Here is a 27,174-nt window from a genome sequence, read left to right as displayed (position 1 = left end):
ATGTTTTTGACTTTTTGGAGATTGTACATATAAACAGTATATTGATCTTAATAGAAAGCTCTGGTATTATGTTTTATGATTGGATGTTGAGATTTATATTTACTGCTGCTAGGTTTTCCGCTGTCTTTGATAGATGTCCTCGCTACCCACGGGTTCGGGTTGACCATTTCATTTATTATGTGATATTTTATATTAAGCAATTAAGGGACGTTACAGTTTGGACTAGGGAGGTGTGATTACCTAGGGTTGTATTGTTTTTGGATATGAGATAGTATTGTGTATATGTATATATGGATACTCTAGGTATTGTATTCTAACTTATATGTGTATATTGTCTCCCGCTGTTAGGTTGTATAATAAAATAACTTTTTACTCGATACCTAATGCGGGTCGAGTTGTATGAATGATAGTAGGATTGTTGACGTAGCCGATTTGTGAATGTTATGGATGACGATTATTTATTTATTATTGAAAAAAAAAATTTGTATGAGAAATCAGGGCATTACAAGCGCGCCTTTGACAACCTTCAATATCCCTTTTTCAATAAGGGTCTTATAGCTGAGGTCATCTAACTTTCCAAGAGACAGTAAATTTTCTTCAAACCCTTCACATGTCGTACCCCTTGAATAGTGCGAATTATACCGTCATACATCTTCAGTTTGATATTACTGACACTAGCGATCTCTAAGGCATGATCATTACCCATGAATACAGATCCGCCTGAAACATGTTCATAAGAGTGAAACTAGTCTCGACAAGAGGTCATGTGCCAAGTTGCTCCTGGATCCATGATCCATACATCAGTAAGTTTCTTACCACCTTTAGAGATAGTTTTTGCTTAGCTGTACAAGATTTCGCCATCACTGGAAGTACTAGCAGTGCATCCTTGAGAAGTGTTCTCCTCGGGAGCTATCCCTGCATTCTTCTTCTTATGCCAACAATCCTTCGAGATGTGCCCCCTTTTGATTGTAGCATTTAAAATTCTTCTTACTCCTTGACTTTGATTTACCATGATTGTGAGTCCCACTAGAGCCATGTTCTGTTGATCTTCCTCTCGTCATCAATAGTGTCTTAACTTGTTGAGAACTAGACGATTTGTCTTCTTTGTTTTTGCGTCTGGATTCCTCTTTCAGAAAAGCCGTCGCAACATCATCGAATACAAGATTATCTGACTGAATATTATTTGTAATGTTGATGATAAGTTGATCATACGAATCTGGAAAACTTTGGAGTAAAAGCTCCGCTCGTTCGGTTGGCTCAATCTTATGGCCTAACGTTGTCAGTTGGGAGAACAACGTATTAAGATTGTTGATGTGGTCTGTAACTGATCTGGACTCACTCATTAGAAGAGTGTATAGTCGTCTCTTGAAGAAGATCTTATTATGAAGTGACTTTACCTTATAAAGCTTTGTCAGCGTATCCCAAATTTCTGTTACTGACATCTTCTCCGTAATGCTTGATAATACCGAATCTGCTAATGCTAGATGAATACTGTATACGTGAACCATATACGTGAACAGTATCGTAAATGAATGGAACTGTATACTTGAAGAAATCTCGTATACGTTCTCAATACTGTAAAAATATCCGGTGACACATGTGAATAAACTATAAATAGTAACCCCAACCCAAAGGCCGTAACCCAAGACTCTGATACCACTATTAGGAAATTGAATGGACAGGAACAGTATCACACAGCTAAAATAAGAAATGAGAAAATAGGAATTGACACCAAGATTTACGTGAAAAACCCCCAAACAAATCGAGGGAAAATCATGGATAAGAGTAGAAGGAATCCACTATGAAAAATAATGATACAACTTCTCTCAAATTAGGAGAAACTAGAAACACTTGCTACAATAGAGACATTTTGCAGAAGAGTACTAGATTTCTCTCTCTAAAGGTGGAGTTGGAGATGCCTGGGATGGATAAATTCCTTTACCACCACTTCCCTATTTATTGGGGTTTTGTAAGCTTCCTTTTCAAAGCCGTCAAATGAATAGTATAGCCACCTTTGTAAACTTATGCAACCACCAAATGAATAGTGTAGTCACCTTTGTAGACATGTACAACCACCAAATGAATAGTGCAGCCACCATATAAATAGTACAGCCACCATATGAATAGTACAACTCCTACATTGGACTTTGAATGCTAGAAATGACTTTACAATTCAACATGTGTGTATATATATATATTTATTTATTTATTTATTTGCATTGCTGATATGTATCCTTCACTAAAATTTCTTGGCATGATTGGTGGATTGAAGCCAAAAATTAAGCGGCTGCATCAAGTATCTGACATGATACTTGGAAACATTGTTAATGAGCACAAAGAAAGGACGGCAACAAGAAATGGTGAGGGAGGAGGTTAGGAAGATCTGGTTGATGTCCTTCTAAATGTTCAAGAACGTGGTGGCCTTGAATTCCCGTTGAGTGACAACAACATCAAAGCAGTCATCTTGGTTAGCATGATATTGAGCTGTCTATTTTATGATTTACTAGCAAATACCTGCCAATTTTTTTACTATATTTCAATAGAAACTTTGCTTCATGGAATAAGAATCACAAATTAATGCTTTGCTTGGCACTAAGGAATAATCTCTCTTAGCTTCTGTTGTTTTAGCTTAGTGCGAGTCAGTGACACCTCCTATTGGCCATTCCATGAAGCAGAATGCTCACTGGTTTGTAACCAATGTTCTTTAATTGAATGACTGCAGTTTGCAACTCTACAATGTTAATAGCAGGAAGCATGCTGCGGCCAGTAGCATGTTACTGAAGTTCTGAGCTCAACCTTTCTAAATTAATTTCCTGTATTGATTTCAACCAAGTACTCTTAAAAAACCAATTTTTTATTTATTGCGTCAAACTTTTCGGCTCTTGGTATTTATTTATCTTCTGCTAAACTGCACAATTTTATTCGACTATTATCTAGTGTAGGTACATCCTCTCAAATCATCTCCAATTATCATCAAGACCTCCCTAGGGAATTCAAGGAGCGAAATCACCGTGGTTCTACCTACCTCATTACCGAGACTAGGAAAGAAATCTTCTATATAATTAGTTTCCATATACGCGTGATTTATCCTACTATAAGAAACTTATATTTTGAGCTCTTTATACATTCTCTAAATTCCCCACTTTGCTAAGCCTCTGCCAACTGTTCAGCAGTGAAAGAAAACACCATACTTTCAAAGTGGTATATGCCCAATTAAATGTTTTTTTTCCCCTTCTATGGATAGCTGCCGAAGAGAATTTCTAGCAATATCGGCACCCTAAACTGCTTCTGTTGATCTCTTTTCAGGACATATTCAGCGCTGGCAGTGAGACATCATCAACTGCTGTAGAATGGGAAATATCTGAAATGCTGAAGAACCCCAGAGTGATGAAGAAGGCACAAGCTGAGGTTAGAGAAGTCTACCATGAGAAAGGAACAGTGGATGAAAGTAGGCTCCATGAATTGGACTACATAAGAGCAGTAATCAAAGAGACCCTGAGGCTACATCCTTCTGCTCCTCTGTTGCTCCCAAGAGAAAGTAGGGAGAGGTGTGAAATTATTGGATATGAGGTGCACCCAGAGGTGTGAAATTATTGGATATGAGGTGCTCCCTCAAACAAGGGTTATAATCAATGCATGGGCGATTGCCTGTGATCCTGAATACTGGAATGACGCAGAGAAGTTTATTCCAGAGAGGTTCCTTAATAGTTCAATAGGTTTCAAGGGCACAACTTTCGAATATATACCAATACCATTTGGTGCAGCTAGACGGGTATGCCCAGGAATACTATATGCAATAGCTAACATTCAGCTGCCACTTGCACAGTTGTTGTACCATTTCGACCGGAAACGCCCTGGGGGATTGAAGGAAGAAGATCTGGACATGACCGAGCATTTTGGTGTTACTGTTAGAAGAAAATGGGATCTGCACTTGATTCCCATTCCCTACCAGTTATCATCCAATGTTTTTGAGTAAAAGCACATGGTTATTAGATGTTTGTTAATTTTCTTTTTTCAAAATTGTGAGAAGTTTCTGCTGTATGTTTTTTAGTATGATGCTATATGTTATTAAATGCAACTTTTTTCCCTATTGAAAGCTTGCATATGACTGATATGACTATACGAATAGAGATGACTGCCATTGAAGAATAAATATTAGTGTTTGAAGTCTATCTATATATGCTCGGATCAGAAAAGTATCAACTGTTATGTCCAAAGTGAAAAGAACATAAAAAGATAATAAAAAGAGAAGATTTAAGAAAGAAATTGCTGAGAAGATCCCTTCTAATGCTGGCATTTCTTGGTAGATCATAGTATGGGTGTCAATGGGGGTGCCTAGCCTGCCTCGCCCTGTACCCAGCCCAAAGGGAAATTACTTGAAGTCTGAGCGTGTGACAAAGGGATTTGGGAACGGTAGATTTCTGACATTAATTAAATTGGTAAATCGAATTTTATTTGTGAGTTTGTCCCACATTGGAAAAAGTGAGTAAATGGTGGGTGCTTATATACATGATTGAGCCTAAATTTCAATAGATTTTAACTTTTGGGTTAAGTTGGTGCTCATCCATCCATGTATATCAATCAAGCATACCTATAGACTCTTTCGATGCTAACAAAAATAACTTATAATGGGCATTATTATCGCATGCATAATAATTCTCGGGATTATTGTAACTTCAAATCCAGATGTCTCTAACTATTAATATAATATCTTATAATTAGTGAATTTCAAATTTTATATGCAGAAATTACTTTTACAAATATTTCAAAGCTCAAGAATATTTTACTTGATGCACATTGGGAACAAACAATAATCATAACAATAAAATTTTAAGAAGAACTTAAAAATCATAATTGCAGTAGTAGAATTTGTAGATGAACCAGAATGATCAATTGCCACAAAATTGAGTTCCTCGCCGCACGTCCTCAGGTCCCCAGCAATTCTGTCTCAGTCGAAGTAAGGAAATTAAACAATGGGAAGAACAAAATAATTTATAAATACAAAAAAGGCTGGCTAATTCATCTCTCTGTCTCTCATAGCTACCAACTTAGTTATATAGGTGTTGTAAGTGTAACTGCAGTTGCTGTATTAATTTTAAGGTATAAATAATATATTTAAATCAATAATGAAAACCAGAATGAATATGATTAATGGTTACAACATTTATAAAATAAATCCTATAGTTAATACAAAAAATACTTTTATATTTATTATAAAACATGTAATTAGCTTTCAGTTACAAGGTCATAAAATCAACTTTTATGCCAATGAAAATTTTTCTCCAGACCAACTTAAAATTTTGAATCACATTTTTGTACTCATATCAGCAAGACAAGGATGGTTGAAAACAAAGATGAAGACCGTGGATGGTAATGAAGATGTGTTGAAGAATGAAGGAAATTAAATTGGCTGCAGGCAGCCGTCCATAACCATAACTGCTCAGATTTTTTTATTATTTTGTTTTATTTTCTCCTCTTTTCTGTTACAGGGAAATTATTAGGAATAACCGTATATTTTTCCTGTAGTTAGCATCCAACTAATTTTTTATTCCTTTTGTACTCTATTTATGCTGATCTTGCACAGTTTTTTTTAATAGAGAAGAAACACACGAAAATTCTCTCCATCTCTCTTTCCTCTGTTCAACATTCTTTCCCGTTCTTATAGTAAAGTGCATTCTCTCCTTCTCTCACCTATGTTCGATCTGTTACAGCTCAGTAGTTCTCACTCACAGCAAGCAGAGGCAAAGTCTTATATGGTATCAGAGCCATAATGGAGGAATCCTTCAATACCAGCCAAACCACTCCTCCAAATCCACCACCAAACACCATTCCTGTGCAGCAAAACACCAATTTGTCAGGAGCTGTTCCTCATGACCCAACGCAACCCACCAGTCCTTATTATATTGGCAGCAGCGATGGTTCAGGTGCCATGCTTGTCACACATACCTTGGACTGTTGCAACTACTATTCTTGGGCTAGATCTATGAAGAGGGCTATTCGGATTAAGAATAAGCTCGGATTCATTGATGGCACCATTTGTGAACCTTCTGACCCCAATGATCCTCTAATGGAACATTGGCTGAGGTGCAATGACATCGTAATAACATGGATGCAGAACACAATGACAGTTGATAACAAGTCTAGCACTACATATGCAGAGACTGTGCATCAGCTTTGGTTGGAGCTGGAACAACGTTTTTCTTAACAAAATGCTCCGAGAATTTTTGAGGTGAAGCAAGGCATCACAAACCTAAAGCAAAACCAAGACTCAGTAAGCATTTATTTTTCTAAACTTAAAACCTTACTTGACGAATTACTCAATTATGAATCAATCCCTAACTGTACCTGTGGAGGGTTAAAAGTTGTAGTTTAGAACCAGCAAAGGGATTGTGTGATGAAATTCTTAATGGGGCTCAATGATACGTACAAAGCTATTAAAGCACAGATACTGCTGATCAAACCTTTTCCCAGCTTGAATGAGGTTTACTCCATTATCCAACAAGAGGAAAAGCGAAGAGAAATTTCTACAAACAACCTGGGCAGTGACTATATGGCTTTGGTGAGCAAAGGGAATTTTAGCAAACAATCTGCTAGGCAACAAAGGAAGGATAGGTATTATTGTACCTTTTGTAAAATCCTAGGACCCTCTCTAGAGAGATGCTTCAAAGCAAATCCAAACAAGCCCACATGTACTCATTGCCAAATGCTAGGCCACACAGCAGAAAAATGCTACAAACTGCATGGATACCCAGCATGATACAAAGGAGAAGGGAAGAACAAACTTGTTATGAATCTGCCAAATGTAAATGCATCTGTTAGTCCTGACCAGGGGGTTCTAAAAGACAAACCTCAAACGTCATTGACACAAGAGCAGTATCCTCAACTTCTGGCCCTCCTTAAACCTATCTCAGGCAACCAAGCCTTCATTCCCTCGCCCAATCATGTTCATGCCATGGTCACACGTTCATCCTCAGATGCAAATAACCACAAAATTTCTGGTATATCTCTGTGTCTTTCTGCCTTTACTTCCAAATCCAGCAATATCTCAGAAACTCCTTGGATTCTTGACACTAGAGCAACAGACCATATGATCTGCTCCAAGTCCTTATTTCATTCCATCCAAAGTACCATTTCCTCCTTTGTAGCTCTACCAGATGGTCAGATAATGTCTGTTACTCATGTAGGAACAACCAAAGTCACCAAGAATCTTATATTGCATGAAGTTCTTTTTGTTCCCAATTTCTCTTTTAATCTGATTTCAACAAAGAAAATGACTCAAGAACTAAATTGTTGCCTTATTTTCTTCTTTGATTGTTGTTATATTCCGGACCTTTTGACTTGGACAACGACTAGCATGGGTGAAGTGAAGCAAGGACTCTATCATATGCTACAAAAGGAAGTCTCTCCTCTAGCTTTATCTGATGCTTTATCCAAATACAACCTCAAAACTAGCTTTTCAGTTTCTGTCAGCAACAACTGTGAACCTTTCGACCTCTGGCACTATAGATTAGGCCATTCTTCTTACTCTCAATTTGACACAGATACCAAAGTCAGCATACCAAAACCCTCTGATGATCGCCCATGTCTCATTTGTCCTTTAGCTAAACAACACAAGCTACCATTTCCAACTAGTCAACATCAATCTAAGAAATGCTTTGAGCTAATACATTGTGATATATGGGGTCCATGTAATGAGATTAGTCATGATGGCTGCAGGTATTTTTTGACTATTGTGGATGATTTCAGTAGGTGTACTTGGGCTTATATGTTGAAGTTGAAATCAAAAGCAAGCACCAATTTACAAAGCTTTTGTGTGATGATAGAAACCCAATTTGAAACAAAAGTAAAAACCATTCGGAATGATAATGGAGGTGAGTTTGACATGAAAGAATTTTATCTAAAACATGGAATTTTGCACCAAAGAACATGTGTGGAGACACCTCAACAAAATGCTACTGTTGAAAGAAAGCATCAACATATTTTAAATGTTGCAAGAGCACTAAAATTTCAAAGTAGCATTTCATTGAAGTATTGGAACCACTGCATTCTTATGGCTGTATATCTCATTAATAGAACTCCATCTCCATTATTAGATTATAAAAGCCCTTTTGAGATTTTGTTCAAAAGGAAACCCAGTTATGCCCATCTAAAGGTTTTTGGGTACTTGGCCTTTGCTACCACTTAGGTTAATGGAAGACAAAAATTTGATCCGAGGGCTAGAAAGTCAGTATTTATTGGTTATCATTTTGGTGTCAAAGGATATAGACTTATGGATCTAGACACTGAAAAGATTTTCATCTCTCAAAATGTTGTGTTTTATGAAACTGTTTTTCCATTCAAAACAAACAAAATCAGCCATCCTGATACTAATTTCGGCAACATTAATTCACTACCAAATCCGAATGAATTAAGTTTTACTCAAAACCTTATCATTTCCATTCCCACTCTACCTGTTCATAATCACTCCATAGACACTGTCAGCCCCAATACCATTTTAGAAGTAGAGCCAATGCCTACTGCATTATCTAATTCACAAAACAATGAACAGATCAGTTCCCAAAATAACTCCAGACTAGAAAGAGAAGCTCATGACAACACCCATACACACTTACCCAGACGATCAACCAGAATAAGGAGAGCTCCTACTCATTTACAGGATTTCATATGTCAGCAGTCAACCTTCCTTCTCCCATCTCAGGACTTGGACAAGCAGAAAAACCAGATCTTATTAGGTAAGCCCTCTCCTCTAAGTGCCACCATATCTTATGATAAGTTTTCTACACCTCACAAGACTTTCGTGACCTCCATAACCTCACAAACTGAACCTACAACTTACCGAGAAGCAAGTACATCACCTAAGTGGGTCGAGGCCATGAAGGTTGAAATTGCTGCCCTTGAACTCAATGACACTTGGGTTATTATGGATTTACCTCCTGACAAAGAACCAATAGGCAGTAAATGGGTTTACAAAATCAAATTTCTTGTTGATGGTAGTATAGAAAGATACAAGGCCAGGCTTGTTGCTAAAGGGTACGCACAGGAACAGTAAAAGGGTGGTTTTTACAGCAATTTGATGTCAATAATGCCTTCTTGCATGGGGATTTAGAGGAGGAGGTGTACATGGAGTTGCCCCCGGGGTATCCCAATGAAAGTGGGAGAAAAGTATGCAAATTAAAAAAAATTTTGTATGATCTCAAACAGGCCTCACGTCAATGGTACTCAAAACTCTCAAATTTCATCATTCACCAAGGATATATCCAGTCCAAGGTAGATTACAGCTTGTTCACAAAGGTAACTGAAGGCTCTTTCATAGCTATTCTAGCATATGTGGATGATGTAATAGTTGCTGGAAATAACATGGATGAAATTGATCAATTGAAGAGATCTCTTGATGACCAATTCAAAATCAAAGACCTTGGTAAGTTGAAGTATTTTCTGGGTATTGAAGTGGCAAGGACAACAAAGGGGATTCAGTTATGTCAACGCAAATATGCTTTGGATATTTTAAGAGACTTGGGTACCATTGGCTCCACTCCAGCAAAGATTCCCTTGGATCAAAATGTGAGAATGTCCAAAGAAGAAGGAGAATTGCTTCTTGAGCCTACTCTTTATAGAAGATTGATCGGTAGATTATTGTACCTGACCATAACCAGGCCTGAATTAGCTTACTCAGTCCAAATGCTAAGTCTCCAAGAGTGCCACACCTGAAGGCATCCCACAAGGTACTACGGTTCATCAAAAGGTCACCAAGGCAGGGTTTGTTCTATCCAGTGAACTCAGAAATCCATCTTAGAGGTTTTAGTGATTCAGATTAGGGGGCTTGTCCAGACACTAGGAGGTCTGTGACAGGCTATTGCGTGTTTCTTGGGAAATCCTTGGTGTCTTGGAAATCAAAGAAACAAAGTGTGGTCTCTAGGTCTTCTGTAGAGGCAGAGTACCGGGCAATGGCAAATGTGAGCTGTGAATTGACTTGGCTGAGGTATTTACTTAAAGATCTACAAATTGCTCATTCACAGGCTACTTTCTTGTGTTGTGACAACAAATCAGCTATGCACATTGCCACCAATCCCATATTCCATGAGAGGACAAAGCATATAGAAATAGATTGTCATTTAATTAGAGACAAGATTCAAGAGGGTTGCATTTTAACAAAGCATGTGGAAAGCAGGTTGCAAGTGGCAGATATTCTCACAAAGAGCTTAGGCTCACAAGCTTTTTATTCATGCTTATCCAAGATGGGAGTAGAAGACATCTACTCTCCATCTTGTGGGGGGCTGTTGAAGAATGAAGGAAATTAAATTGGCTGCAAGCAGCCGTCCATAACCATAACTGCTCAAATTCTTTTTATTATTTTTTTTTATTTTCTCCTCTTTTCTATTACAGGGAAATTGTTAGGAATAACCGTATATTATTCCTGTAGTTAGCATCTAACTAATTTTTGATGCCTTTTGTACTCTATTTATGTTGATCCTGGACAGTTTTTTTTTTTTTTTAATAGAGAAGAAATACATGGAAATTCTCTCCATCTCTCTTTCCTCTGTTCAACATTCTTTCCTGTTCTTACAATAAAGTGTATTCTCTCCTTCTCTCCCCTGTGTTCGATCTGTTACACCTCAGCAGTTCTCACTCACAGAAAGCAGAGGCAAAGTCTTATAAGATGTGTCCCGAGGGTCGGGTTAACCGAACATCTAACTGATGTACAAAAGTCGTGTCTGCATCCGGACTGTATCCTGATCAGCGAGACTTAGGAGCAGAGGACACTAATCCGTAGGTTTGGTGCCGCACCATGGGGCCCAAAGGGCTCGCTGGTGGCTAGAGTTCCTATGTAATAAAAAAAAAAATAAAGGTTGAAATTGTAATTTACAAATAAATTAAATGAACTCGTTATATATTATCAAAAATAACAAATAAATAAAAGCTGGTGAAAACTTATTAATCTATTTACAATTCAAACAACAAATGATTTGCCCGATTCAATTTACAAATAAGTTACAATCATTGTACTAATGGGAAATTTTTAAGGGGAAAAAAGGGAAAATTATCAGCACAAAATTTGACTAATTCAATTTTTATCACTATCAAATCAATGTGTTCCGTAGTTCCTAATGGAGTTTTGGTTCAATTAAATTTTATGTCTTACAAAGCTAAGGGATGATTTAGTTGTGAAAATATATTTTATTTTTTAAATTTTTCTTAAAAAATTTCAAAAAAATAATTAATTTTTTAGCTGCACAACAATTGTATAAACTAAATTAACACCAATAATTTTTTAAAAAATTTTACATTATTTACTTGTGAAATATTTTTATTTTAAATTTTAAAATTTTTTAATAATTATAAAAATATCACCTTATTCCCTAATTTATATAAAAAAGTTAGGAAGGATTTTTTTTTGTTATTTTTCTAAATTTGTAACTCTCAAAACATACAATTAGATATTGAGTTTTTAATTAAATAAATGTAAATTATGTATAGAGTTTCTTCTAAATTCATATAAATTTAAATTCAAATCCCAAAATTCATAATTTCAAATATTATATTAATAATTAAAAAATAAATTATTTTATATAATTTTTTTAGAAAACTAAAAATAAAAAATAAAAAATTATTTTACACATCTAAGCAAACTCTTCATTACCCACTTTCCAATACAAACTAATTTTGAAAAATTTAAAATGAAATTAATTTTTTGTAATTTTAAAAATTTTAAAAATTTAAAAATATTACCCATAGCTAAAAAGATTAAAAAAAAAAAAAAAAGTTCAAAAGATAAATAGAAAACTCGAAAAAGTTTAATATAAACTAAACCCAATATGCCTGTGTGTAGTTCAAGGATAAAGACGGGTGAAAAACTGAAGAGTCCTTTGATCTGATCCCCTAACTTGGCGTTGGCTATGAATATGATGAACGTAATAGAACAGAAAAATAAGTTCTGAACACTCCACATTCTCGGTACTAGGCAAAAAAATAGAATCTAAGATGAATAAATTAATTTATTAATCTCGATAAGTGTAGTAAAAGATTGCTTCATGTGATTTCTGTGATATGAAAGTTTGTGCTTGGCAGAATAACGTATGCATGGAGAAGTGGTCCGTCGTTAAAAGATTCACAGCATCGGAGTTTTAATTTTGACCAAACTACATGCACCTCGACACGTTACTTCCTCCCATCACTCTCATTTGTTGTTCTTGCGGCGATCTGCCGCTTTTCCGGCATCTGATTTTCTTTAATTTTTTTTTCTGTGTTGATCATGTAAAATGACGTCGTCTGATATATATATATATATATATATATATATATGACAACGAGAACGAGAAAACTTCACGAGTTTCTCAACAGCTGCCGAGGCATAAAATAAAAAGAAAAGGAATAGAAAATTTCACACGTAAATGGATGATGACGAGAACAGTAAGCAGTGTAAATCTCTTTCCCAAGAGCATGCACGACGACACGTGTTAGTTCGTCTTCTCGTTGCGGTGAACGAAAAAATTATACAGTGGACCTTCTCTCCACGTCTCCTCGCCTTGGTTTCTTTAATTATATGCTTACCGAAAATAGGTTCATCTTTTATATTAATAAATGCAGGATCAATTTATTATATATCTAATATTAAAAAAATATGTATATAGATACATGAAGGGAGAGGTTTGTATAATTTTTCATGCTGAATCATTTTTAAAATGACGTCGTCTGATATATATTATATGAGAACGAGAACACTTCACGAGTTTCTCAACAGCTGCCGAGGCATAAAATAAAAATAAAAAAGAATAGAAAATTTCACAGTAAGCAGTGTAAATCTCTTTCCCAAGAGCATGCACGACGACACTGTTAGTTCGTCTTCTTGTTGTGGTGATTGAAAAAATTATACAGCTCCACGTCTCCTTGTGTTGGTTTCTTTAATTATATGCTTACCGAGAATAGGTTCATCTGAATGCAGGACCAATTTATTATATATCTAATATTAAAGAAATATGTACATAGATACAAAAAGGGAGGGGTTTTTTGTATAATTTTTTATAGTAAATTAATTTTTTTTTAAATAATTTTGAAGAAAAGATACTGACCTTTCTTGAAATTTAAAAATAAAAAATAAAAGGCGATCACTTCCCTGAAATTTCAAAAATTCTCAAAGATTTAAAAATTTTAGGAACCTTACCTTAAATTTATCAAAAAGATAAAAACCTCTCTTTGTAATTTGTAAAAAGATAATTTTTTTAAAAAAATGTTTGTCTTTTTGATAAACTTCAAGTAGATATGTAACATTTTTGAAATCTTAAGGAAGCTCAATGACATTTTTAAAATTTCAGGAGATGTTTTTATTTTTATTTTTATTTTTGCCAAACTTGAGAAGATATGAGTATCTTTTGTCCTATAATTTTTTTTTTTTTTTTCTGTTGACTGTTGATAGTGTAAAATGAGGTCAAGGCCAATCAGACTCGCAGATACTCGAACAATAGCAATTTGTCAAAATGAGTTTTCATGCAATTTTTTAAACCTTTTATGAGGTAGCAATTGCAACAAAGATAGTTATGAACGATTACAAGAATAACATGAGGTCTTGGATGGAGAGTATGAGAAAAAACATACTCAATAATTCATGGTTAAAACATGCTCTAAGCATCGCTTAGATTATAATTCGAGCAATTAGGAGATTTATTCAACCTAGGAAGATAATGAAATAATACATTCTTCATGGTCAATAAATAAATAAATAAATAAAAATAAATAGCATTATGGATACTAATTTATAAGCATTAAGTACAACTAAATAGAGTTGTGTAGTGAGGGGACATTGCTCGTATCATCTCTGAGTACACCTTGGGATATGACTGACATCGCTTGAGAATGTGATAGTCGCTCAAGTCACTAGGCGAAGCGAATCGCATATTACTTAGATGACATAGAAATAAAAAAAGTCACCTAAGCAACAAAGGTCCCGTAGTCATTAGGTGATATTGATTGCCTAATGATCAGTAGAGGTCGCCTAATTTGTAACGACCCTAAAAATATTGATATTCAAATATTAAAGAGAGAGGAAAATGAAAACAGGAATAGAATGAGGCAATAGACTTTGTCGACAAACGCGGAGTGTTCATCGACGACATCGCATTCTGAAGATAATAATAATAATAATTTAAAGAAATTTCTAGGACTCGTCGACGAATACAGGGGTTCGTCGACGAAGGTCTTTAGGACTTCGTCGACGAAGGCAAGATTTCGTTGACGAGAAACTACCGAGTGAGAAATGGGCTACTCTGAATTTCGTCGATGAATAAAGGGTTTCGTCGACGAATTTAATGAAGGACTCATCGACGAGATGACGTGTCTCGTCGACGAGATGACATATCTCGTTGACGAATCTGGCCCTATAAATAAGGAAAAACCGGATTTTTATCTCATTTCAGCGCTCCTCTCTCCCTCCTCTCTCTCTCCTACGACTCTCTCTCCTTCTCTCTTCGTTTCTGGGCCTATTTTTCCCCGGATAGAAGATCTGAGGCTACCACGACGCTCCTGGTAAAGTTCTTTACAAGTCTGCCGGAGCTGATCGTTGGAAAAGTTAGGTTGGATTTCGTCCTAATCTTAGGATAAAACATTTTATTCAGTATTTGTCTTTCCCTTAGTTATGAGAAATGTTATACGTAAGAAAATACTGATGTTTTGTTCTGGAAAATTTTGTTTTCAGGATGTTGAGTTAGGAACCCCGCCGGTATAGAGCTAGAGTTTTATAGGAGCTTTTCAGAGTCAAGATAAGGGAAATATGCTATGTTAGGATTTTTCGTAATGTTAGTAGAAATTTCATAGACACATATTTATACCAGTTTATTATACATTATTTACAGAATATGAGTTTAAATGCTTGTGTGGCCTAAGTAGATTTTTATGTGATGAAGGAATTTATATAGCTTATATAAAGTATCATACTATACTGAATACACAGATATAGACAGTATATACAGTTTATATAGTTTTTCCAGTATATGAGATTACACAGAATATACAGATATAGATTTATATTCACAGAGAGTATATAGAGAAATGTACATGCATATACTACTTTTATATGGATAGTTTCATGAAACAGATATATATATATATATACATATACATGCATACAGTTTTACTCAGATTAGTATTTATATTACAATTTTATACAGAATAGTATATACAGTTTTATACAGAATAGTATATACAGAATTATAGCAAGTCATATTTCCTGTTACCATAACATACAGAGTATACAGACGGAGTATATAGACAGAGTATACAGACAGAGATACAGGGGTAGCATCAAGATGCTACAGATACAGTATACAGAGATGACAGTATTTATAGTACAGAAAGATAAAATTATGATAATTTTAGAAACATGATGAAAACAGTAAAAGAGTATATCTGTGTATATATAGTATCAGATCCCTGAGGAAAGATTACAGACAGATACAGATAAAGATTACAGAGCGCGGTACCGTTGCTAGATACAGATAGAGTGCAATCACATATCTCAGATAGTGTGTGGGTACCACCAATCGTGCTCGGAGAGTATGCAACTCCCCAATTCGCTGGGTGGAGGGGGCCAGTTTGACGAGGTAGTAGTTAGTCCCAAGTTTAGAAGTGAATGCAATTTGACCGGGTTAAGGTAGTGTAGAGTATATTGACTTATCTGGAGGGCCAACTAGATGAAGTCCCGCCTACGGGCCGCACAACCCTGTCATGAGGGGTCAAATCATAACGTACAGAGTCCCAAGGATAAAGCACAGTTATGTATATGTATACAGTTTTACAGTATATGATAAGTATAGTATGATATTAGCAGTATGAAAAGTAGAAAATACAGATGATATGGTTATATTTTAAATTATGAAAAGAAAAATATGCTTTATAGATTGTTTATTGCATTACAATTCAGTTGCTATTTAAAAAGTATTCTAAACTTAGTTGCCACATACTAGTAATAGCATATTTCCACTTACTGAGTGTCGACTCACCCCATTACTTTAACATTTTTCAGGTGAGCCAGTTAGGCGAGCAGATCAGGCTCGCGGATAGAGAGTAGTTTGATTACCCTAGTTATAGGGTGAGTTTTTGATAGAGTTGTGTATATTTTTGAGTAGATGATGTTGTGGGGTATTTTTGTATGGCTATGGTTTGTATATATTGGATTCTGATATTGTATAGTATATATATGTGAATGGTTATATAATACGTGTTCCCATTGCTTAGGTATGGATGTAGATACACAAATATATGTATATAAATGGTAAGAATTTTGAGGTCATCACATAATTATTAAGCAATAAGGCCAAGATACATTAATTGTTAAGTATGTTAACTATAATAAACTAGACTTCTAATATTATGAAATGATCCTAATTAATTTATGATTAGACTTTAATGTTAGAAAACTGACCAAAATTATTATTAGAATTTATGATTTGAATTAATGATTTATAACATTATAATTGATGTAAGTTTGATCTTAAAGAGTAGGTATACAACCTATCTTATGCAATAGTCCAGTGCTACAATAGATTTCAATGCCTTTTATCTCCCCTATCTCTTTGTCATAGTCAATCTTTAATCTAATCTCTCTTATCTTATTTTTTGTCCTCTCTTAATTTAAATACTTTTTTTAGAATGGTTAGCCCAAAACAAAAACAAAAAAAAAATTATTGGATAATTTTTTTTTTATTACGTTGGGTTCCTCTCATCCCTATTACCGCCGACGGACTCTCCAATGGACACTCCCCTTCGAGGCACACAATTTGGCTGGATTGATGAGCTAAAGAGGCTAATCCCACGCTTGCACGCACAACGCCTTCCACACGTGCAAGAGTAAATCGTGGATGTGATTCGGGCTGACAGGGTTTGTACCCTCAACCTCTCCATCAAATGGCCTGCGAGAATCCGTCTTTACCACTCGAGCATATGCCCCAAGGCTATTGGATAATTTTAATTGGAGTATGATCCAAACGCTGTGCTCCATTACTGAAATTTAACAAATATAATAATCAGATGAAAGGATGATAAAGCAAAGAATTGACAGTTAAAAGCCCTGCGTATGAGAGAGGCCTTCATCTTTGTACACTACAAAAAGTAATATAAAATTCCACATGTGAGCGAACGACAAAAAACAGCCACCTGTGTGAATCTATACTTCCCAAGAGCATGCACAACAACACGTGTCGGTGATTCAATTTTTAAAAATTTTTCCCCTATTGACCGTCTAATCTTTGATAGCGTAAAATGACGTCGTTTGGATTTATATGATAGATAGGGTTTGCTGTCATTTTGTCTTCATGTATTTAAATTGAACTTAATCATGTAATTATGTTAAAATATATTATTTCACGCTATCTCAAATATTTTGTCCTTCGATTATTGCCACCTACAAAGACGTAAATAAAATGACTTAGAGAACCCAGAATACATGCCTAAGCTAAAAAAGAGGAGACTCGTATTATAACAATAAATATGAATAAGTAAGAATGAGATGCTTACTTTTACCCAAAATTCCCTTTTTATAATAATGAAAATAAGTCTTTCCTCAACTTGACATTCATGATTTACCATTATATCTAGAGGGGGTTTACAAACAACTCATGTGTTGCTAATAACTCATGGAGGGTTAGGTAAACTATCAATTATAACCCTCATAACTGCATTAGGGATTATTGATTGTTAAGTGGAAGTTATGCGAGATACTCAATGTCACCCAAGGCCGATCTTGTAGCTGCCCTGCCTCCATGAACATATTCGTCAAATTTGGGCATACTAGTTTTGGCTGTACCATTATTAATGATAGTCTCATAATTGAAGCAAGTCAAATTAAATTTTAACATATTTAAAATTTGTTCGTTTAGTAAATAAATTTTTAAAATTAAATTCAAATTAGGTATATTAATTAAACAAACCACATTTAATCTTGTTTATGTTTGATTTATTTGTTAATCAAACGTAAAACGAGTTAAGATTTTAATTTTATTAAAATTTTAATCATGTATTAATGAATTTTTAAATTTTAACTTAAAAAGTGGTTATTAATATGAATAAATATGCATTGAGTTTATTTAAAATGCAAGTTTAATATTTTAATTTATATATATGTTTAAAATATAAATAAAATTAGTTCAGCCAAATAAATTAATAACTACAATGGTCTAGAGCTAAACTCAAAATTATTTGGTTCAACTCACATGTTTAAAATCAAATTTAGTTAATTGGTTTTAATTTTTAATTAAAAACTAAACTGCCTGATAATATTTTAAAAAAAACCGGTAAAAAAATTTAACAATGTGTAAGTCGCTATGCTAATAAGAAAAATGTAAGATAATAAAGAAAAGAAAGAGAAAAAAAAAAAGAGCATAAAGTTTGATCAGTACGGTTCTCATCAATGCCGAACCGATCCGTCCGGCTTTCTAGTGGTCGGTTCCCAATGAATTGCCATATAGGAGACAATACGCCTGGACGTATCTGCCTTCCTGCGCCAACGGAATTTGGGATCGCCGGTGATCGTACCAGCCCCCTTGAAATCTATGGAAGGAGCCGCTCCGGTTTAAATTAACCTGTATTGGGATCACCGGCGATCGCCCATGCATTCTCTCCGACTCTAGTTTGAGTAGGCACCTCATATTTCGTTTATTTCACATATCTCCCTACAGCAACAGAGTAGCAGAAGGATTCAGCCTTAGCATCTCCTTGATTGCTGCTCTTATGTACTTCAGTTCATGGATTCCACTTTCATCCACAGTGCTTTTCCCCCCAAAACCTGTCTTACTTCAGCTTGAGTCTTCATCATCCCGCTGGGATTTTTCATCATTTCCAAAAATTGCCAAGCTGAAGAATTCCCGAAAGATGCCCACAAGCCGCTTTCGGCCGGCTAAAATTTTTTTTTTTTTTGGTTAATTTGACGTCGCTTGGATTTATCTCGCCATTTGTGTTCCTTGGAATCAACGTTTGCGCGGGATGGAGTTAAACATGGTTTCGAATATCAGAAGCATGGCAGGAAACAGAAAGGAAGTTGGCGCCGGGGATGGCAATTTTTCGTTTGTGCGTGTAAGGTTTTCGACGTTTTGTCTCTACCACTTTTATTCATTCCCTGCGCAAAGTTTGCTTTTCAGAGTAGAGCAAGGCGAGATTGAAATATTTATGGTTATTTGTTGAAATGTGCAGGCCCCAACTATGGTAGATCGGCAAAGAAATGGTGACCTTGAGAGAACTTATAGGGTGTAATTGGAGAATTTATCCAATATTTAGGTTCAGGAGATGGAAGAGATTGTAATGAACCGACAACAATGACTAGTAAAGGGTTACAGTTTTTCACTTGGGAAACGGATAGCGCTGGAGTATCTTTGGAAGGTAAAAAATAAATTATCCGCGTGTTTGAAATGATTGAAAGGGAAAGAACATGCATTGTTATGAATGGAATATATAATTGAAGGTCAAAATAATGATCTATGCAAAAGGAGGGATTCTATCTGTGTGTGTGTGTGTGTATATATTTATTTACATATCATAAATTCATAATGGTGTACGTAAAATGGACCTTCCCTCCTTTTTTTGACATCCAACAGGGATTGATTGTTGCATGTGAATTCCTGTCCCAGAACCAGATAGCCCCCTGGAAAAAAAAATCCCCAAAGAACCTTAAAGTCAATGACAATGATGCTTATTGGCTCTTATTCAAAATCATACCCTTCATTTTTAAGTATAAGATTACAAAAGATTTAAGTGTTCTTTAATTTAACTGTTCTCTGTTTTAAATAAGCATTGCATGTTGAGTTCAATCTGATATATATATATATAATATTCAAAACTTCACATCTAGACCCTTGATTACAAAATGCCGTAGTTATACTTTTTATTTTGGAAAAAAAAATGTTAATTATTTTAATTATGAGAACTTATTAAGGTGTCTAATCATGTTACATTTTAAACAATTAATTATATTTTTGACAGATTTTAAGAAAGTTGACTTAAATTATTAATCAATAATCATTAATAGAAAATCACTCAAAATTTAAACATATCATTGATTGTATATGATCAATTATATTTTTGGATGATTTTAATAAAATTTGAGTTAAATTATTAATCAATAATCATTAATTTAAAAATCACTCAAAATTTAAACATATCATTGATTGTATATAATATGAAATAGGGAGACAGTCTGACCTAATAATTTCTTATTAATTGCTATTAGATCGATAAAAGTTGAAGTTTGACTAGCCCAAGGTGAATATACTGTCAAATGAGCACAAACTATTTTAGAAAGTCACAGGTTTTTGGGCCTTATTGAATGGTGAATTCTAATAAATCCTTCTAAACAATAAGGATACGCCCAAGATAGTTATTTTTTGAGTCAGAGGCCAACACTGGTCTTAGGCATCTGAAGTAGTGGGATCTGATCGCTCTAGTGAAGCTGGGGCTAGTCACGCTTACGGCATGTGGGAGCTTTTTTTTTATCATTTAAAAATTCCAAAGTGCATGGTTTTAAATTTTTACTTTCAATATGCATGGTTCAAAATTGCGCGTATAAGCATATCCAACATGCATGGTATGTTTCACATAGTTGAAGATGGTGATCTAGCTTTATTTATTAATTGGCAGCATTTGCGGGTTTAGAAAAAAGAGTGAAGTAAGATCTCCATGGGCAAACGGTTTCAGATATGCACATGCAAGGTTGGGTTAGCTTTGGATTTCCAAATGTTAGGTCTCTTCCTTTATTTATAATATATGTCAAGTACAATACCAATGACCATAATATGCTTACTTACACTCTTAACACATAATAATAATGCTAAATGACTAAACAACCATCCCTCTCATCCTAGAGCATATATATCATATGTTCCTAACTTGTTACAAATGAATTTCACATGAGTACCTCTCAAGGATTTAGTGAACAATCAGCAAGCTGAAACTTAGACTTGATATGAATGGTTGTAATGGGCTTCTGAACAAGTTTTTGCTAAATAAAGTGGCAATCAACTTCAATGTACTTTGTTCGTTCATGGAAGACCAGGTTGGAGGCAATATGAATAGCGGCTTGATTAGGACACATCAACTCCATAGGTAGAGAATGTAGAAAACCTAGTTCTTCCAATATTCACATGTAGTGTGCACCATACTCTGACTCAACACTTGACCTAGCCACCGTAGTTTGTTTCTTACTCTTCCAAGAATCAAATTACCACCAACAAAGGTACAGTACCCTGTTGTGGATCTTTGGTCGAAAGGCGACCTAGTCTAATCTACATTTGTATATCCCTGAATATGAGTGTGACCTTGATTCTAATATAAGAGACATTTCCCTACTGCATCTTTGAGATGTTTCAAAATAAAAATTACTCTATCCTAGTGACTTGTTCGTAGGGAATCGAGAAACTAATTCAAAATACTTGTTGCGAAGATATATCTTATCAAATGACTGTGAGATAATTCAAATTTTCAACAAGTCTTCGGTATCATCCAAGGTTAGGCAACAAATCACCTATATTTGGCACTAACTTACTATTGGGATCCTTAAATGTATCAACAAGTTTGGATCTAAACAACCCAGTCTCATCTAAAAGATAACAAACATACTTCCTCTATGACAAGACAGTTGCATATGAGATCTTAATGCTTCTATGCCTAAAAAGTACTTAAATAGTCTCGAGTTCTTGGTTTGAAATTTACTTTGTAGGAAAAGCTTTAGGTTCTTAATGTCTTGATCATTGTCACCAGTGATCACAATGTCATTCACATACGCAATAAGAAAAATCCCGTTAGATAGAGTATGACGATAAAATACGAAGTGATCTACTGCATTTCATAGGAGACCAAACTCAAGTACTACAACTTTAGATTGGCCAAACCATGCTTTGGGAGATTGTATTAATCTATATAATTATTTCTTAAGCCAACACACTGAGACTAACTCCCTTTGAGCAACAAACCCAAGCGCTTGCTCCATATAGACCTCCTCCAGACTATTACCATGTAGGAAAGCATTCTTCACATCTAACTGATGTAAATGCCAATGACAAGTAATGGTTAAATAGATGAATAAACATACTGAGGCAAGTTTAGCTACCGGATAGAATGTGTTTGAATAATCCAAATCCAAGCCATACACCTAAGTATATTCTTAAGCAATAAGGTGGGCCTTCAAACGAGCTGCATAATCATCAAGATTGACTTTCACATTGTACACCAAGCGACAACCAACCACAGATTTATCAGAAGGGCGGGCTGAAGGGGTACCAAATCTCAAGTATCATTATCATGTAGCGAATGCATTTCTTCAACCATTATAGTCCACCACGGGTAATGGGTAGGACTTCAGAAAATGATTTTGGAAGAACATGTTAAAGCTTGATATACATTGTTGGCTCACAACCTAATAGTTTAAGCTTTTAGGTAAAATGATAATCTAACATGGTATGAGAGCTGGTTACCAAGAGGTCCTGGGTTATAGTCTTGTTGCCCACGTTTATTATATGAGTTAAAAAAAATTTATTGTATTCCCAATAATGGATGCTATTTATTGTTATTTATATCTTCCCATTCTTGCACGTGTGAGGAAGTATTAAAGATTAATGTACATTATTGGCCCACAACCTAATAGATTAAACACTTAGGTAAAGTTTTAACTTAACACAACAGAAGATAGAGTATTAACGAAATAGTACTACGAGGGTGACAAGAAATCATAACAAACAAAATTAGAGATTGGATGTTGTACAAGTGCATTTACCTTTTTGAACTATCTATAAGAGGATCAACATCATGGGAAGTAAGATCATTTGACGAGGGAACTAGAGGCATAGTAGTAGAAGCTGGAGGAGGTTCTCCTCCCTTGAGTCACCATGTGTATACTTGCAAATTGGGGCCATTCAAGCGATGAGAAGAACTCAAACTAGATGAAGATGTAGGAGGATTAGCACAAATAATAGGTTGGGATCTAGAAGGCAAGGTAGAGGAAGGGACTCATCAAGGTCAACAAAACTTAAGGAATCATAGTACTATGGTGTATACAAAAAAGGTGACATCAGCAAAGACAAAGAATCAATGTAAAGTAGGGTTATAACATCAATATCCCTTTTAAGTATAGGGATAGCATAGAAAAATACATTTGATAGCATGAGGATCCAACTTATTCGTTCCTAGAGTCAACTGATGGACAAATGACACATAGCTGAATATACGAGGAGGAAGGGAGAACACAGAGGCGAAGAATCAATCTAAAGTAGGGTTATAACATTGATATCACTTTTGAGTATAGGGATAGCCCAGAAAAATACATTTGATAGCAAAAGGATTCAACTTGTCTGTTTTTAGAGTTAACTGATGGACAGATGACACAACTGAATATACGAGGAGGGGAGAACAAAGGAGCCTTAGGGAAGATAACTGAATATGGGATTTTTTACCACCAAGGACAGAGAATGACATTGATAGTTATGGTACAACCCCAAATGGGGGGGTGAATTGGGTATTTAAAATTTGTTGCCTAGGTCTACTGATTTTATCAACAATGTAATTTAGCCTAGGGTCAGTCTATGCAATCATCAGACAAACATACACGTGCAATAAATGTAAAATGCCAAAAACTAAAGACCACGCACGATATGTTATCGGGGTTCGGCCAACTGTGTCTACGTCCCCGCCTTGGCCACACTAGCATGAGGATTATCATAATAATGCTCACTTAAATGGGTGGAGCGGCACCTAATACAACTAAGTCAATTCAAGGGGCTGACTCAATCGACATACCTTAACAAGATGACACACCTAGCTTTCCTAACCGGGTTTAAGCCAATCCGAGACTATTCCACAGGGTTAGTCTTCATCTTCAGGCTCGTGCCTGAAATACAACCAATGTGTATAAATTGTTTGTACACGGAAATGCGCTTCAACACAAGCAGATGTGTGCACCAATATAGCTCAGTCTATAATGCAAGCACGAATGATATGTAAATATGCTCAGTGCTCTTAAAGTGTGCTAACCACTCAATCAAGTATATACTTTCAATCCAGATCTAGAGTGTTTATATAAGCATGATTTGAACCACAATATTTGAATGTGACAATATCAGATCAGGGTTTCAAATATGCTAAGTAAGATAAATCAAACAAACTCAATAGTATATTTCAATGTGTAAAGCTCAATGGAGTTGTTTGAAAGACTAGCTTTTTGAGAAAAGATTTTTGTACACAAAATCTAGGTTTAGGTAACTTGCAACAACAATGCAAGAACCAAAACCCTCAAAGTCTTTCCACACTAGATTTATCAAATGAAATCGGTGGAAGAATTTTAGGCTATACTCTCAAGTAAAATCAATCAATCAATATACCAAGAGAGAGTACTAACTAGAGAAATTTAAGCACAATAGCCTTATAGAGATACTCACAATGCTTAGAGAAAGAGAATGAGGAGTATGCGAGTGTTTTAAAGAAATATTTGGCTAATATAGGGTTTTTAGGGTTTTGAGAGTTTAGAGAATTTTTGCCCTAATCAAGTATGCTAGTTCCTTTTCTAATTAAGACAAATGAACGAGTATATATAGGTAAGGAGGATTTTTTGACCGTTGGGGACACAATGGGTATAATTAGAATTGTCTAAAAGGCCATTAAGAAAATTAACCCTGTTTATCCTATTTAAAAAATCAGTAAAAATATTTTTAACCCGCGAGGTTCGGTCGCCCAGTCATAAGCTCGGGTGCCCAAATAGACATAGCCAAAAATCCAACTTTAAGAGATTCGGGTGCTCGAGTTGAGGACCAGTTGGCTAAACCAAAGTCAGTAGCCAAATGTCCGAGGTTCGGGTGCCCGAAGCTGAGTTTGGTTAACCGAACCAAGCAGTTCGATTACCCGAGCCTCTATTTGAACGTAAACAGTCGGTCACCCGAGTAGTTGAAAAGTGCTCTGACATGCATTCGGGTGTCTGAGGAAGATACGTTCAAAAGAGATTCGGTCGCCTGAAGCTAAGTCAACATGTTGACTTGTTCGATCGCCCGAGCCACTTTACACGGCATAGGTTCGGTCGCCCGAACCCTCTCAACTCTTTCAATTTTCAGTCCAATTTTAGCTAATTATAATTCCCCTGATATGAAGATGATAATGGGGACTTTTTGTGCATTTGTTTAGAGATCTAAGGACTTTCTATCTTACCGGGAAAATCCGGTATCGGTCGACCGAAGGGTGATCCCTAAGGTCTGTGTAGGTACCTAAAATCCAATTATGATCGTTTTGAGCATACCTACCTACCATACATGATGCAAATTATTACAAGTCATAAACGCGCACAGTTCATAATAAATTACATCCCAGAATGAAGAAATAAACAAATAAATATAAAATACAACGCATAAATCTTCATTCTTCGGCACGAACACCGCACGCCATCATGATATGTCTTTCAGTCCTAAGGCGCGCACAAGGTGAACCTGCATGCAATTCTCAGTACAACCATCAGTACCAAGAGTATTTATCATAATCAAAGCTAAGTGTGACCAATGAGGTCAACAGACATTTTATTGATGAGGGAGCAAGTTGTGAGCAAAGAATCACTTCAAAAAATTTGGGGATATTCATTTGATACAATAGGGGTACGAATGACTTCAAGAATATGTCTATTTTTTTGCTCTACAATTTCGTTTTATTGTGGAGTGTGGGCACAAGAGGATTAATGGATCATACTAGAATTAGTCATATAGGTAGTGAATTGGGTACTAAAGTACTCCTTAGCATTATCACTACGAAGTATCTTGATTGGCATATCAAATTGAGTGTTTGTTTAAGAACAGAAAACACAAAAACTTAAAATAATCTTTCATTAAATACAACCAAGTCATCCTGGAGTATTAATCAACAAATGTAACAAAATACCAAAACCTCAACTTTGATGTGACATGACTAGGACCCTAGACGTTGAAATGGACTAGCATGAAAGGGCTAACAACACATTTGTCGACCTAGGAAGCAAAGGAAACATGATGATGTCTTCCTAATTGAAAAAACTCACACTCAATATTAAACATATAATTCGATGTTGGAACTAGCTATTTCAACTTGTTTGAAGGACGGATGGCCAAGGCGACAATGGATTTGAAGTGGTGTAGCAGTGGTTGTGTAGGCAATAGGAGGAGAAAGGGACTCAAAGTATTAATGTCCACAAGCTTCACAATCTATGCCAATTATCTTGCTTGTCTTCAGATCCTAAATAACCACATAATCAAGAAAGAAGGTGGTAGAATAATTTAGTGACTTTGTAAGCTTACTAATTGGCATGAGATTGAAAGGGTATTTAGTAATGTATAAAACAGAAGAAAGAGAGATGGAAAGGGTAGGATTTATTGTTCCTATTCCCTTAATTGTAGTAGTGGACCCATTAGCAAAGGTAACTTGAGGTAGATTTTTAGGATACTAGAGGGCAGAAAAGAATTTGGTTGCACCTATTATATGATTAGTGATAGTTGAATTGATAACCCAAGGACTAGTGGGAAAGATATCAAATGTCATACAGACTATAGGATTACATTTTTGGGCAAAAGATGCAATGTGATAAGATGCTTGTTAAGACGATTGATACTACAGAAACCTTGAATACTCCTCTGATATAGTCACAATATGCGGTTCGCTCAAGCAAGTGACTCCAGAGGGAACCATACTTTCAGGATTTGCAAACTCCATCCCAACACTCACAAACTTAGTTCAATGATAACAAGATTAATTGCTGGAACAATCGGAACAACCACAAACAAGGTGACCCACCATGAACGAGTCACAAATAAATCAGGACAAGGTTGCCACAGCACCTAGAAACTTAGATACAATGCTAAGAAACCAACACACAACATTGGAACAATTGGAGCAACAACAAATAAGGGGAACCACCGAAAGTACTAGGGACAAGTCGCCAACAAACTTATATAAAATTGCCACATCCTCACAGAAAAACGGCTTATGAACACTGCCACTGGTCCAAGAGACTCACCAATGGCCATACGTGATACTGAACAACAGCTAACGGATTACCATGGATGCATGGTCAAGAAATATGGATCTTTGAGCAAAACACATGGCCAACAACTTGATATTGTGGTCTATGGGAGGAATTAGAACGCCAAATTAAAAACACAGCAAATACCTCTTTTCCAACCTAATAAACTTGATAACCATTGA

The 27,174-nt window shown here is 35.5% G+C and overlaps 1 protein-coding gene, 1 long non-coding RNA gene and 1 pseudogene across 6 annotated transcripts in view; all 3 read left to right on the top strand.

The window, feature by feature from the left end:
• Window positions 1–2,218: 2,218 nt before the first annotated feature.
• LOC131150071 (tabersonine 16-hydroxylase 2-like) lies at window positions 2,219–3,976 on the top strand (annotated as a pseudogene).
• Window positions 3,977–5,770: 1,794 nt separating this feature from the next.
• On the top strand, window positions 5,771–6,205 carry LOC131150055 (uncharacterized). Its single transcript, XM_058100731.1, has one exon. The coding sequence runs from the start codon at window positions 5,771–5,773 to the stop codon at window positions 6,203–6,205; it is 435 nt and encodes a 144-aa protein (XP_057956714.1).
• Window positions 6,206–18,396: 12,191 nt separating this feature from the next.
• The window catches only part of LOC131167084 (uncharacterized), a 29,855-nt gene continuing 21,077 nt past the window's right edge, over window positions 18,397–27,174 (top strand). For 2 of the 5 annotated variants that reach the window (XR_009139984.1, XR_009139987.1), the window contains exons 1-2: window positions 18,397–19,056; window positions 19,174–19,359. This is a non-coding gene — a long non-coding RNA (uncharacterized LOC131167084). Of the gene's footprint in view, window positions 19,057–19,173; window positions 19,481–20,613; window positions 20,686–27,174 lie in introns of those variants that run through there. The other 3 variants (XR_009139989.1, XR_009139982.1, XR_009139983.1) reach the window with 3 other exon arrangements.

This window comes from Malania oleifera, chromosome 1, assembly GCF_029873635.1.
Source record: "Malania oleifera isolate guangnan ecotype guangnan chromosome 1, ASM2987363v1, whole genome shotgun sequence".
NCBI classification, from domain to species: Eukaryota; Viridiplantae; Streptophyta; class Magnoliopsida; order Santalales; family Ximeniaceae; genus Malania; species Malania oleifera.
This window is presented reverse-complemented; position numbering and strand designations above follow the sequence as displayed.